We start from the raw sequence: 15188 nt of genomic DNA on the forward strand, positions 1-15188 counted from the left end.
ATTTCACTTAGTTGCAGCCTTTAACAGATCTGGATGGGATGAAGTCAAGTATACAGGTTCAGAGGAAATTACCCCAATATCTGTCATTAAAGAAGTACACTCCAACACCAGGCAGGGAGCTAAAGAGTGTCTGTGTCTGAAGTGTCAAAAGGTTGGCTGAGTGATATGAGGGAAATAACAGCTTACAGGACCATTTCAGCACCTGTATTCTAATGCAGATATTTGGAAAATGACAACTTTATACATATAGCTCAAGAGATTTGTAAAGCACTGCTTTTTACTCCTTCGTGAGATGTTTTAACCCTAAACTCCTTAAAAAAATTTAACTAATCTGTTTAGTATGAAAGTGTCTAAATAAAGAAGAGAAAAATAAAGGAAAAAAAACGCTTCAGTTAAATAATGCCCATACATGGAAAAAGTCAAATAAACAGACATTTGCAAGTGCAATTGCAAATATTTCTATTTTTAATTAATTTTATTCCCTTAAAATAGGACACTGTTAATTTCCCTTCAAAATGATAAATCAGCTTCTATCAGCTTCTATATATATATATTAATATATGCTGTCAAAAATAACGCAGTAATGGTAACTAATTTTATGTAATTATTCTGTTTTTAATGCATTAACAGTAGCATCCGTCTGGATGCCTAGAGGCAATATGGAAAAGGTGAGTCAGCTTTGGTCTAGGCATGGATTTGAGGGCATCAAATCCATGGGAAATGAGGATTGTTTTAACACCCACACTTTACTGGTGAGAGTTCAACACCTGCATTTTAAAAAAACAACACTTTTCACGTAGCTTGCACAAACGTCTCTGCTCTGGTCGTCCATACTCCTACACAGCGTGCGGCCTCCTACTCGCCCCTCTCCCTCATGTTGTAAAACACGACGGCTGTCCGTGATCAGCTGATCGGCACCGAGAGCACTGTTTATTTATCATTCAGCTTAGAAGGAGGAAACTAGTTGTTCATAGTTGACATTGGCACACATTTACCCAAAAGTATTGTACTTGGACACGCTAGCTAAAGTAAGCAACATTTATCAGTCTCATGTCAATTAGATCCATGTCAGCTGTCACGGAAACAAGGCGATGTCTTCTCTGAATCATTGGTGCTGTACAGATGTTGACAGACACAAGTTTGCTCATTTAGACCATGAATGTAGTGAAAGAAATTATAACAGGTTCTGAGATATAAATCAGGGGAGCTCTCCTTTCTAATAAGTATTTACAGGTGTAGAAAGGATTCATACTTCAGATATGCAGGGTTGGGTCTAGAAAAGTTTAGATGGGGGCCAGGGCACTTACCAGGAAAAAAGGGGACACAAGTAATATATACTTTTAAAGGTCTTGCTTTAATGTAATATTAAACTGATTATTTCAACTAACATAATCATTTAATGTAAAAAAGAAAAAGTAAAGAAAAACCCAAGTAAGCTTTGGTTTTGATACATAGTATAAATATATTTCAGGCTATAGTGCTGATGTGATTAATTAATATATAATATATATATATCTATTATATATATATATATATATATATATATTCTGAATAATAAATTTAAAAACCCCCCCCAATATTTCACATGCCATGAACTTGAATCCCACCCCCCCGCTGTGCTCAGTGTAACGTGTATGTGACCCAGCCGCTTACTGATGCATCCTCCAGAGGTCTCCGACATGACTCGCGGATCAAAAGGATTGGCCTCCCTACAACAACTGAGCCCCCACCACAAGGAAGGTGCTGCACTCATAAATACTCCATCCACACGCATCCCTCACTCTGATACCATCTCAGTGACCCCTGAGTTTTAATAAAGATGGATCTGGTTGCCTCTCACATGACCATCTGATCTCAAACAGGAATTGGAAACTGAACTAGAAGAAACGAGGTCCCTCCTAAAAGCATCGAATCTAACTGATCAATTTCAAACAATTATTTTTGAAGGTCTACTGAGCCCTTGCCGCCTCTTTCTGCTCTGCTGAGGTTGTATGAGGATGTGTGTATATGCCAAGTGTAACTAGTGCTTCATGTGTCAGTGTATGTTTCACTTTATTCACCATCGGCAGGGCTGAGGCCCCGTGTTGCTGACAGTACGGAGATAGAGGGGCTGCTGTGAAATGGAGCGGATGTAGTCCATGTATGGGTTGAATGTAGCGGGTGCGGAGGGTGGAAGGGCGACTCCGCCCCCACGGGTGGGTTTCCGCTGCGGTGAGATCCGAATGAGGGGAGAGATGTCGGAGAAGGCCGGAACTGCCCGCCAGTGCCGGAGGCCTGCAGAGAAGCACACAAGAGGACAGAATAGGAATAGTATGTTATATATATATTTTGAATGTAAGCCAATAAAAGATTTTAGAGAGAGAAACATGAGGTATGTTTATTTATTTAGAGGATATATTCTTTATAGGAATACTTTTAACAACTTATTTGCAGTTTTAAATATTGTTCATACTTAACATCTAAAGGTACTGATCCAGCCAAAATAATCCTCAATGCATTAGAGAAAGGCATGTGGGAAGTACGTTTTTTTGAGGTTTCGCACTTCTGGCTACATCGCTACCCTCATCAATGACCATGGACCATTGAGGAACTTGATGAGGACGTCTCTCTTTATAGGAATACTGGGCAGAAGTCAGCAGTGCCTGCTTGAAACCTGAAGGTCTCTACAAAGAAGCTGGAGAAAGTGGCTGAAGAAAGACAGGCCTGGTTGTCTTTGCTCCACCTATTGTTATGGTGACCCTTAAATTAACTAAATTGTTTGAGGAAAGGAATGGCAGATTAAGTATCAGACTAAAAATTGCATTTTGTGTGTTTTTATTGCTGTTAACTATAAAAACAGGCCAAACTTGACCAGACTGGTATGTAAATGTTAAAGGCCCCATATTCAAAATTCACTTTCTAAGGTTTTCTAACCCTCATAAGTGTCCCCATAGCCTATAGTACAGTGTATAGGCCCCAAAATTAGAAAATTCTGTTACCTCTCACTTGCTTGCTCCACTTTTTAGCTAATGTGTGCTCAAACGGGTGAGGTCCTGAGATCTTCCCTTTGTGACATCACGAAGGGAAATAACCACTGGCCCTCTAAAATCACAGAGCGGGCACCAGTGAAAACCCAGATCCTCTCCCAGAGAGGGTGCGTGGACAGGCACCGCTCATGAACATTTAAAGGTTCAGACACAGAAACGGCCTGTTCTCCATAGAGCTCACTAGAGCCACATTTGGAATGGCTGAAATTAAGGACAAGGCCGAATGTGGGGTATACACTTTGAAAAACAATGTTGTTGGACCTCTGACACCCATATGAAATTGTTGAAAATATGTATAATATGGGAGGTATGAATGGAGTTTGAACGTTGTGTTTAAACTCCTGCCACAGACTCTCACTGTATGACTCCCATTAAGACCAGTGAAAGCGATTAAGTCACCAACAATGTTTAAGAGCTAAATCTTTTGATTCCACTATGCTCTTATGTTACCAAATTGTGGTTAAGCAAACATGAATAATTCAATTTCTCCACAAATTTACCTAGGACATCATGCTCATTTCATTAGGCCCCATACAACAAGATTTAACTACTATGCATGGACTAACAGTGGCAGGGCCAGACAAATAGACCATGACACTATCTCTCTTCTTCTTCCGTCTGCAAGGCAGAGAGAGCGTACTGCATTCCAACTGCTCCCTACGCAAACATTTCCTCAGATCAAAGACAGCTTTCACCACTGCGTCTTAATCAGAGGGAAACGTTAGACCGAGCTCACCGCTGGCCAGAGCAAGACAAGCTAAGCTACACCACAATGCTCCATTGCTCGGATGGCTTTGAGCTGAAACCAAGTACCGATTACACATGACAGATCCAAAATCCATCTGCAAGTCCTCAGACAAAATGCACAATCTTTTTCTTTAAATAGAAACAAAAAAAAATCTCACTATCAGACTTCTCTTTATCAAAAACCTTTACTCTGAAACCGTCTCTTTTTGAATGGATGTGTAATAAAGTTGAGAACAATCAGGGAAACTTCTTAGGATTCAAGTTTGAGACAACTAATTTGTCTCCCTCCTTATAATTGGCTAGGAGGGCCTGAAAACTCCATAATGATGGCCTTCACCACAAAGGCCTTCCCCGGAGGATGTGAGAAATCCACATATCAGCCAGACATTAACAGGCTAAAAGATTAGACTGAATTAGCACCTCCGCTTCTCTGTGGCTCCCCAGTGGACCATCTACCATGACAAAAGACCCCAAGAGGAGGAGATGATGGCTGAAAGAGGAAGGGAGAAGAAAAGTGTGGGTTGAAGAGGGGGGCTAAAATAGAAGAGGGTGGAGAGATGGAGAAGAGTGAGAGGACCTGGCTCATGGTTTGTCTCATGCAGTGACCTTGAGCAAGACCAGGGGGAGAGGAAAAGCCCAATTACAACCTCCACCCTGTCCCCCTGATCCCCTACCGGCCCTTTTGTCCCTCCACTTTACTCCCCCCCCCTAATGAAAGAGCTCAAGACCGGGTCAATAATGAGCACTGAGGAGTGGAAACAACGAAACCACAGGACAAATGTGAGTACAAACACTCACACACACAAACTTTGTCCACAGGAGCAGTTCAGTAATTAGTCTAAAGGGGCTGCAGAACAATTTAAGATTTTCACTGGGTTCAGGTGTGTGACAAACCATGCATCAGGATTCTGAAGAATGTGCAGTTCCAACGATGGGAACTGTTCTAATGCTCTCAGAATCATACGCAACCTTTCAATTCGTGGGAATCTTTGTTTTTTAACCCCCATTCAGTCGTGTACTTCTGCACGTCAGCTGTCAAAAAGCTCATGATTAATTTCTTTTTTTTTTTTTTGCCCAACACCTAACAGGCCACGGTGAGGGTGGTTTCAAAATAGGTGTGGTGTGTGTGTGTGTGTGACAAGAGTGTATTTACGATACGCAAGTCATATGCCCTTGCACCACCATTTGCAAGCCTCATTTACACAGATCACAACGCAGCTGCGGACTGACGTTAGCTTTGTTGTCATGTGGCTGAGCATTCATCTCACACACACACTCACGAGCAAACAGGAGCGTGCACTTGAGATGAAACACGAAAAAAACCTGCTTTATCCTGACTGCACAGGAGAAACTGAAATGAAATTTTCCTGCTAGCTACCATGATCACCCTAGCCTGACCTTATCTGTATCCCTCTTTTTGCTTAGAATGTGCAAGATTCATACCGGCAGGCCTTGAGCATCGAGAGAGGAAAGGAGGGGAAAAAAGGGGTGGCCAGAAACAAAACACAAGAAAGCATATGTTGATTTATTGGATGATGATGATGAACAGATAATTTAGCCTGCGGAAAGGTGACAAGGAAGAAAAAAGATTGAAGAGGATTGATCCTGGTTTCGTGAACAGAAGTCACACAAGAAGGAGGGTGTATGTGAAGATATAACTGAGCTGAGGAGATAAGAGATGCTAGAGAAGAGTTATAACAGAAAAAGAGTTGGACAAGAAAAGGGAGAACAAAGATGTCTCAGGGGGTGCAGAGCCAGGTGTGAGGGGATTTGAGGAGGACAGCGGAGAGATGGATAGTTTGGAGGAGGTGTGGTGGTGTCCTCTGGGAGAAAATGCAGGACAGTGGCCTGCTCCTCTGTGTTCAGCTCCTTGCTGCGGGGCCATGATCATCCTAGCATCTGCCAGTGTGCATTAATCAACATGACAAAAAGAAGTAATCTGACAATGAGCAGGGTGTGTGCAGGAATGCTTACCCGTGTGAAATGTGGGAGTCGATGTGTGGCCGGAGAAAGTAGCGTTTTAGATACACCTGATTTGAGATTACATCAAAGCTGTACCGCAGGGTTTTCAGGCTTCTTTTTCCCAGGGAGAAAACTTCACCCTTCAACTTCACTTCATAGGTTTGCAATTTCTATTAACCCTCAAAGAAGACATCCTTTAAACAGGGTACAGGGAAAGCCTGAGAGTTTCACATAGTGGAAGCCATTTCCTTTTGCGTGGCCTTGCTTAAACCAGCCAGCACCTCTTTTCAGGCATTGCATGTTTACACTGGGCAGCCTGTGGATTTTAAACTGTCTTCTTATTTCATGACAATGATTGCCAAGTATAAACATGCCCCCAAAAGATTTTGAGGTTTAATGGAGGGTGGTGTGTATATGTAACAGACCTCGAAGCTTTGTTTGGAACAAGGTTGAATCAACACTAATAACTTTTTTCAAAGAAAGCTGCATAAGCAGCAGAGTTGTGGTGGAGGTGGATGACTTCACTTATATACAGAAGGTATCATTGTGGTGGCAGCAGTTAGACCTGCTGGTATTGACACAGCGGTCTGCTAAAATAGAAAACTGCCCTTTGAAAAATACTTTTAGCTCAAGCATGAAATGGTTGAGCATAAAATATGACGATTCCTTTTTAAGTGTACTTCACAGAAGAAAACAGGAAATTGTTGGGTCCTAATCCAATAAGCCAACAATCATATTTTCATCATAGCACAGACCAGTCTAAAATGAAGAAATAAAAAAATAAAGTAAATAAAGTCATGACCTTAAGATCAACTATCAAAATTCCCAACTAAAAACAACTCTTGGATATTATTGATTTACAAAGCATAACATGTCTGCATATTGTGGTGCAAAATCTAACAAAGTTAGCTTGCTAACTAGCCAGTGCTGAAGCTAATTAGACAGAATTTTTTCATAAACAGGTTACAGTCAGGTAATATAATGCCATCCTCTTTTAAGCATGCTGACAGATAAAATAAGAAGCCAGCAAATGAAACACTTAATGCAGTAAAAATGGAAATCTCTTGGCAAGGAATTACTGGTAAGGTTGTTGTTGGTTAATGAGATATTCTAAGAGCCAATTCTTTGTAGCAAAACAAGAAAGACCAACTCCCGTCAGAAAGAAGAGAATCTTCATCTGTACCTACTACTATGCCATTCAAGCCTGGGCGGGGCTTAATTTTTGATGGGCACACCCTGTGGCTAATCACATGCAGGAACAGACTAGAATCATACCCTTTAATGAAAAAAAGGCAGGGAAGGCAACCACTCCAAAGACGGGTAGTGTTTTGAAATAGGCCAGGTACAGAAAGGCTGGGGTGTTGGATTTAAATGCAATGATTTAAAAATGTATATTTGATTTATTTGCTGTGGATCTGTGTTCAGGTTGTTTTTATTTAAACGGCTTATTAAAAATTTGAACAAAAAGTAACTTTACTGTCTTTTTTATGAGAAAAACATTTAAAAATCTGGCTTTCATGGAAAAACAGATAAAAAAATTGCTTACCAAAACACACAAAACTAGTCATAACTGCTAGATTAGACTGGAATAGAAGCTCCAAGTGATACTAAATGAAGAGCCAATTGAGAACCACTCTTCTTCTAAAGCAGCCAAACTTGGACCACCCATCACTTATGACAGGTAGAGCAATTGATCCAGCTAGGTTTGTTTTTGGCTTATCACCTCCTGCTGCGCTTCTGCTTCCTGCTGAGGACCAAAGCCCAGTTCCTGCTACAAAAGCTCAGCATCCTCCTACTAGCTGGTTGTTGGACAGTTACCATGTTGCAGCAGGTGTCTGGAGGTGGTCGACACAAGACCAGCTGCACCAATTTCCATATGCCAAAGCATCCACCACCCCAACAACACAACATAAATATTTCAGGTTCCCTTTCCTCTAGAACAGGTTTAACTGTATTCTCTTATAAAAAACTAAACAGTCTGATGTTATTAGTCTGATTTACATGATGGCATGTCATTCAGCCCTGATGCCACACACATATACACAATGTGAATATGGAAGCAGTCAGAGTATTTCTCCTATTTTGGTGTTTTATGTCCATCGCGGAAACAGCTGAATCTACCGTCATTGTAGTAATTTTCTTAGTTGTACTACGACTGGCTCCAATTTTCTTTGCAGGTTTTATTAACGTCAACCACGTTATCTGAGATCTGAACTTTAAGAAAAGTTATGCAGAATGACATCCACTGAATGAAAGGACATTTAAACTGGTAAACTGTTTTCTGTTTTTTTTTACAGCATTTAGGTCACTTATAGAAAACTGGTCTGCGATAAAGTTTTGGAAAATGCAACTATGTTTGGCTGCACATTGCCAAAGGGAGAATTCAGGGTAAATGTATAAAGAAATTATTGTTATTTAAAAAAAGAGAAATGAAAAAATGGTCAACTGGTGATAAATCAAAGATATCCTCCTCACCCAGGCGTTGGTGACAGGATGGTCCACATGTTGAAGTTTATAATCACTTCAGACACCTAAACATTTTTTCAAGTTTTTTTCTTTTGCTGCTGTTTGTTTTTATTGTATGTGCCCTTTAATGCTTTAAAACAGTATTACTGACTACTGCCAAGAATAGTGATGAATATAAAAATAATTTATCTGAAATTTTACTAGGAGTTCTTTTATGCCAAAATTCTGCAGTTACCATTTAGTTGGATTACATTTTCGTAACAGAAGATACCTTCAAATGATATGTAAGTAAGACCAGAGTGCACACACATTACAACCTGTGGCCACAAGGGGCTGGCGAAGTGGGTTTTCTTTTTTTTTTTGAGGGAACTGCTGGGATCAGTCCAGATGTCAGGTCCTGTCCTGACCGAGGCTGACAACATCACACGGCCCACCATCCCCCTCCAAACCTCAACTCAAACTTACAACCTCATAGAGACCCAATACCAACCCCCCCCCCCCAATCCACTCCCAACCCACTAACCCCACCCAGCAACACAGCACAATGTTGCTGCCACTGCTCTGAAAGCCTAAACCAGAGATGAGGAAGAGAGGGGCTCCTGACAGCGGAAACAGAAGCACTTTAAAGCTCCAAACCTTTTCACTGAGATCAAAGGGCCAAAGAAACAGAGCCAGCTGAGACCCAAGGAGAAAGGAAAGGGAGCTGAGACAAGGAAAGAGAGAAAACAGTCAAGACAGAGACACACAAACAGAGGAAGGTAGATATATTCTATTTTCTTGATGATTCAGTGGGAAAGTCTTCATTAAGTTAACCATTAACAGATATTTTGAAAGCAATTACAGCTGTCATTCACAAAGTTTAGAGAAACATGACTGACAACGGCTTTTACTCACTTTTTCATCTTTCATGCATATGCAACATGCAACAGATGAAGTTTGTGTTCAGTGGGTAAGTTCAATGTATTTCTACAGGGCTACAGCATGGTGCCTTGGAACACGGACTGAGTAAGAAAACTGAAAACAGTATTTTTATTGGCACAGTGCGTCAACATTCATTGCACATCGGTGTCCCGTGTGAACAGGAATGAATGGTTGAAAGTTGATGTGATGATATGGGAGATAGTCACAGGACTACAATTGTCTGAACAAGGATGATGTTGCCTCCTGATTAGAGTAGTGCTTATTTACCTTGTATAAGCACACAATGATGTGGCACTGATCTACCTCTATATTGTCTGTTTTAATTACCAAAAAGGGTTAGACAGCGGCAGCGCAATAAAGATGTCTTTTTTTTCTGCTTTTACAGCAAAAACCACTGTATGAAATGTCTTAAAGTACCAAATACAATCAGAAGTTTTCAGTGGAGGTTTCTTTTTTTGTTTTTATTTTATTCTTCAGGAAACTGGTTTGAATATTGCTTGAACACCAGTTCTGTCTGTCAAATATCAAGTTGTCCTATATGCAAAAATAAAAACATTCACTGCAAAAGAACTCCCCTTCTGCAGTCTATTAAGTGGCAGCTAAAGTTTGTTCCAGTTTTGTTGTTTAGTGGAAGCACACGTTATGACAGCATCATGATTTCCAGAATTCGGATAATAATTCTCTGCTGGTCCACAAAAAGTCACTCCAAACTGGCATCCGAGGTGATTTAACAATGAAATTATAGGATATCTGCAAAATAACTGTGCATTAAAGTATTTTATTCTCTGTATGTTACAATAACTCATGTTGGTATAACAGAAAGAAAAGATTTTCAGCTTGCTTCAGTTTTCATCAGCCAACACTGCAGGAGGTAAACACAACTTACCCATGCTGACAGTCACCGTTCTTGTGAACCCCATATGGCTGTAGTACATTACCTGTAGCTGTTATATGGGGGTAGGCGCATGAAAGCCACAGCAACTTTATACTAAGTAATTGGCTCTTTCATAACCCTGTAATGCACAATAACGAAAATAAAACAGAACGTGAAAAATTATGGTTGCCTTGTTATACATCAATGTACACAGCTAACTTTAAGAATATTTCATCAATATGGTCAAGGAAGACTCTGCAGAAAAGCAGCAAACCCTGCTTTGAGTTGTTCTTTTGGCAGCATAGTCCTGAAGGCTGCAGAGTATGCTGAGGTTACCAGCGTTCAGGGTAACTATTGCTCCCCCTCAGAGCTTGAGGTGTCTGTGTGACCCCCCACTGACATCAAAGGCCTGGGTGGGTCCAGGGGGTGGGGGAAGGCTGTCTAATTCATGGTCACATCAAGCAAGGATTCCCTCTCGAGGGGATACCTCGAGAGGCGTGCCCGACATTCTCGTACACTGCAGAGTCAGCTCACACACACACTCATATGCTGTCCAGTTGAGTACCCAACACTCCCCTTCAGTTTCTCCATCCCCCCCCACCAATGTGTTTCAGTCCCACTGACATTCTACATATGAGCAGCAGCAGGAAGACACATGCACGCTCGTCCAGCCTGAACGATGTACAGTACATCCCAGTGGGCACGTATCGCTTCCATGCCGCTGGAGTGATAACATATATTTATCAAGAGTCAGTGACTGTGACAGGCTTAAGTCATAACAAACCGGTCCAGGTGTCAAAGGCTCCATTTGCAACTGCTGCATTTGTGAACTCAAAAGGAGTCACAAACCTTCACGAGTTGGGTCACACATGAGAAATGCTTCTTGTTTTAAGTCAAGGCTCCATGTCTACAAAGTCAGGGGGATTATACTTTATCAGAAAAGACAGAATCTCATCTCCTCACTTGCTCTGGTTCCAAATCGTTTGTATTCAACAGGTTATGTTTGGTTTTGCCACGCGAGCAGGGGTTTTTATTTTTCATTCTTACAGCTGTTTGAAAACCATTTTTCCACATCTGCAATTAAATGTAATTTCAGCCATCGAGATAAGAATGTCTACCAAAAACGAATCAACTGAGTATGTAGCAAGAAAAAGAAAACATGAAAGCGAAATTGCACAAAATGAGCCAGTTTTTTTTCCTGTAATTTCAAGGGGGCTGGAGTCAGGGAACAAACATGAGACCAAAAAAAAAAGAATTTTTTCAGCTCCTTTTGGTCTTTTCCCATGTATAATTTCACCATGTACATAATACAGTAGTCTATTTGAAATTGAACATTTCACCTTCATCTTGGGTCACTGCAAAATATGCACTTGATTGGCCTTTTTTTCAGAGGCAAGGAGAGTACACACAGGTGGAATTAGCTAGCAGTCAGTTTTTTGAGTTCCTCTAGCATAGTCCCTCAGGGCTACAGAGAAGAGAGAAGAAGACTTCTGGGTGTTAAAGCGTTAAACTTGTTAGAACAGGGAGGAAGCACGTCTATCTTTCTTTTTCCTAGCGAGCGTTGTCTCGATGGCCCTTTACCCAAACATTCAGCTGACGCCTGCAGCCAAACAGAGCTCAGGTTCCACATCCCATCGCCTTCACAACCCAACGGGTCAGGTAATGAGCACGCATGTCCGAGTGTGAAGGTGCAGCCTACAGGTGAGGGGAGGCGAGGAGAATGAGTGTGGCCAAGGGGGCTGATGCAGTGGCACCGCACGATACCCCTCAATTCACCACATCACACTGGGCTGCCGGAATGAGCAGCCGCACGGATGGGCTTGAGCAAATCACAAACAATACACCGCGCTACAAGACAGCCGAGACACACTGCTGGAGATGGTTAATCCTTCAAACAGAAATCTGAGGTAGAACAACAGAAAAAATAAAGGGGGTCGAGAGGAGGAGGAGGGGCTGAGACACAAAAAGAGTAGAATAGGAGCATCAGGTACAAGACACAGAAATATATGTTGCCTTCTCAGCTCTGAAAATCTCCTTTTCGAAGAGAAATCCATCACATTTCCCTAACACATACTTCTTCTTGCAGAGGAGGGGAAGGAGAGAAAAGCTGGACAGAAGAAAGGCAAGCGCTGGTGGGAAACTGAACAGACGCAGCCTACTTTATTCTGGCCATTTCATCCATCTTGTTGGGCTAATAAAACGTCAAGTGGAGTTTCTTGATATTTAATCATGAAGGGGCTGAATGCGTGGTAGTGCCATTCTCAAGCTTGATGAAGCTTTGGGAGGCTTAAACACAGACCTGTGGAAATTTTGGACAGACCCAAAGGAGGATGTTTCACAAAAAGTGAAACAAAACTGATAAATATGGGAGGGGATTCCTAATGAGCCGGCTTTGGCGAACATTAATCTTCTCTAACTCTGGCTCCAGGAACAATCTTGAGCCTTGTTCAGTCCACAAAAGTAAACTTTCACTCCTAATTTCGTAAAAATTCACTGCCAAAGAAAGGCTGACGTATGGGCATTGCAACAAAACCCCCTAGCTGCATTCTTACAAGTGCATTCAACCCTGCAGCTGCGTGCATGACTCTGCATATTTGTGCAGCTCCCATCACGTGACGACTTGCAAAGAAAAACCTTCACAATCTGACGCCCTCTCAGAGAAAAGCGAGGTATCCATGGAGATCGTCAAAATTAGCAAAAGGGCGCTTTTTTTTGTGGCCTTATGGTTCAAACAACATCATTAGTATGAAAATATTCTCTATCACGTTATCAGATGTAATGGACGCCACATCTGATAGTGAGTATAAACGGCTGAGAGAAAAGAATCGCTTTAATAGTGATATGAATTAATTGTTCACTGGTGAGGAGTGTGTAAAAAAGTGATTTTTTTTCATGTGATTTAGAAGATAAATTTACAATGGGAGTAAAAGATGAGCAAAAAGCAATGAGAGAGAGGAAATAAACTAATTTCCTCTCGTCATTAGTAGAAACCTCAGCCACACTAAAAAGGTGGTGATATTTCACATTAGTCCTGTTTGGGGTCCTTTCAATCATGTTACTGAGAGTAGGAGAGATGGAAGTCAAAAAAAAGAGCGAGGAAAGAAAGGGCGGGACGGAAAGGAGAGGATGGAAAATAAGGAGAGTTGGAGAGGAATTTATGACCCTGTTCCTTGGTCTCGTTTACTCGCTATAACTGGCCCCAGAGGTGGGAGCGCAGGTTCTGGAGCCCAGAGATCAGAGTAATGGATAATTCCACATTTCTACAGGGCTACAGCATGACGTCTCAGGGCACGGGCTGAGTTGAAAAAAAAGGAAAACTGACTGTTAAATTGATTATTCTGCATTAGAGTGAGGAGCAGCTTTCTAAAATCATTCATTCCTCTTATTGAAGAAAAGTACATTTAAGTGGCAGCTTCTTCAGGCGGGAGGCTCTTTTTAAAGCTGCAGCCCTGAGGTTGTGGAGAGGATAGTGAGGCGTAGTGCTGTCAGAGCCGGCTTATAGCTTGACAGTGACTGCTGCTCTCTAATAGGTCCTCACCAATGAGAGGAGGGTCTTTTACAAACCAATTAAGAAGCTCATAAAATGACAGCCTGACACACCCATCAAATACTTACCGATGCTTTAACTTGCCTGCTTCTTATGAATACGTCCCACAGAGTAATATTATTTAAGAATAGCTGGTGTAGATTAGTGAGAAGATTAGTGAGCTAATCAATTAGCTGATGACATCAATCAGAAACTCTGTTTAAAATATTTGTATTTTTTTAAAGGCTAAAAAATGGCACTGAATGATCATAGGCCAATTTTTTTTTTTTTTATATCTAACTATAAACATTTTATAGTAAAAAGACTTGAAACAGATTAATCAGCACTACAAATCAACACTACAAATACAGCAGTTCTAAGACTTTTTTAATGCACATTTTAATTATTTTAGCCCTTCAACTGAGACATATTTGCAAGTTGTAAATAATCAATGTCAAAATTGTGTAGATAAAAAGGAGGAAAATTAAAGCGAAAGAATTAAGAAAAAAAAAGAAAAAGTGATGCTAAAAAAAACTAAATTTATTTCATACCCATGTGTTTGTGTGTGTATTTAAGCATGGCTGCACACACACACACACACACACACACACACACACACACACACACACACACACACACACAAACATTAGAGCAGAGCTGTTGGCACCTGCCTGTTATCTCTTCCCCTCAGACCTGGTTTTCCATTGTGCTCCTTGGGAGAGCTACAAATTGAGATCTCAAACATGAGAAGGGGGCAAATGGCTTGTGTAAAGAAAATCAAATCCCTAATGTGTTACATGTGGCAAATAAGCAGTCCTCGCATTAGAGATTAATGGTGCTCCTCTTTTATCAGAAATGTACCTTTTTCAAAGCTATTATTAATGGACCCTTAAATTAAATTCCACCCTGGACCGACACTGAAGAAATTACAATGTTGAAGGTATAAACAGGCAGGAACTGATCTACATGAATAAAATGTTATGTAATTGATCAGACCGTGAGTTCTATGATTTTTTTTATTTATAGCTTACTATTCAGTTCAATTAAATTTTTATTTCAGACTCACAAGTTTGGTCCATATAAGGATAAAAAGATACAAAAAAAACAATACTGTATGCCTTTTAATATAAAATATTGCCTTTTAGAGGAGATAAGATCCCATATAAAATTTGATGTGATGTTCAATAGCTAGGCAGAAATACAAGCATGCATGCACAGGGTCCGCAGCAGCCTAAATGTGGGTAATCCTAGCCGGATAAGTGCAGCTGGAACAAGTCTTACAGATCTCCACAGGTAATGACTCAACCTTAAAACCTTTACAGGCCTCGTCAAATCTCTTCCATGCCAAACTCGTTTTTTTTTTTCCTTCCAACTTACTGGATCCATAATTCTCAAATACACAGGTTGCCTTAAAATATCACGGTTCTGTGGCACAAGCTAGAGGAAAAAAAAAAGGAAGACTACACTGCCCATTTAGGTTTGAAACTGGTGTATTACAAAGAAACAGATATACTGTAACTTCAATCTGCCCACATTTCTGCTTAGCCATTTATCTCCTTTCTCTCTAAATCCTGAAATTGCCTCAGAAACAAAAAGAGAGTATGGAGGGAGGAGAGATACTTTCCCCTACTGAGTGGTGCATAACTTTCTTTCTTCCCTTTTTTTT

At 40.9% G+C, this 15188-nt stretch overlaps 1 protein-coding gene across 1 annotated transcript in view; it reads right to left on the minus strand.

Moving 5' to 3' along the window:
• Window positions 1-15188, minus strand: part of gli3 (GLI family zinc finger 3) — a 97699-nt gene that overhangs the window by 22985 nt on the left and 59526 nt on the right. The window contains 5 exon segments of the mRNA XM_041967621.1: window positions 2061-2118; window positions 2120-2152; window positions 2155-2202; window positions 2204-2251; window positions 2253-2274. Coding sequence (XP_041823555.1) covers window positions 2061-2118; window positions 2120-2152; window positions 2155-2202; window positions 2204-2251; window positions 2253-2274 — 209 coding nt within the window.

Source organism: Melanotaenia boesemani, chromosome 18 (genome assembly GCF_017639745.1).
Source record: "Melanotaenia boesemani isolate fMelBoe1 chromosome 18, fMelBoe1.pri, whole genome shotgun sequence".
Lineage (NCBI taxonomy): Eukaryota > Metazoa > Chordata > Actinopteri > Atheriniformes > Melanotaeniidae > Melanotaenia > Melanotaenia boesemani.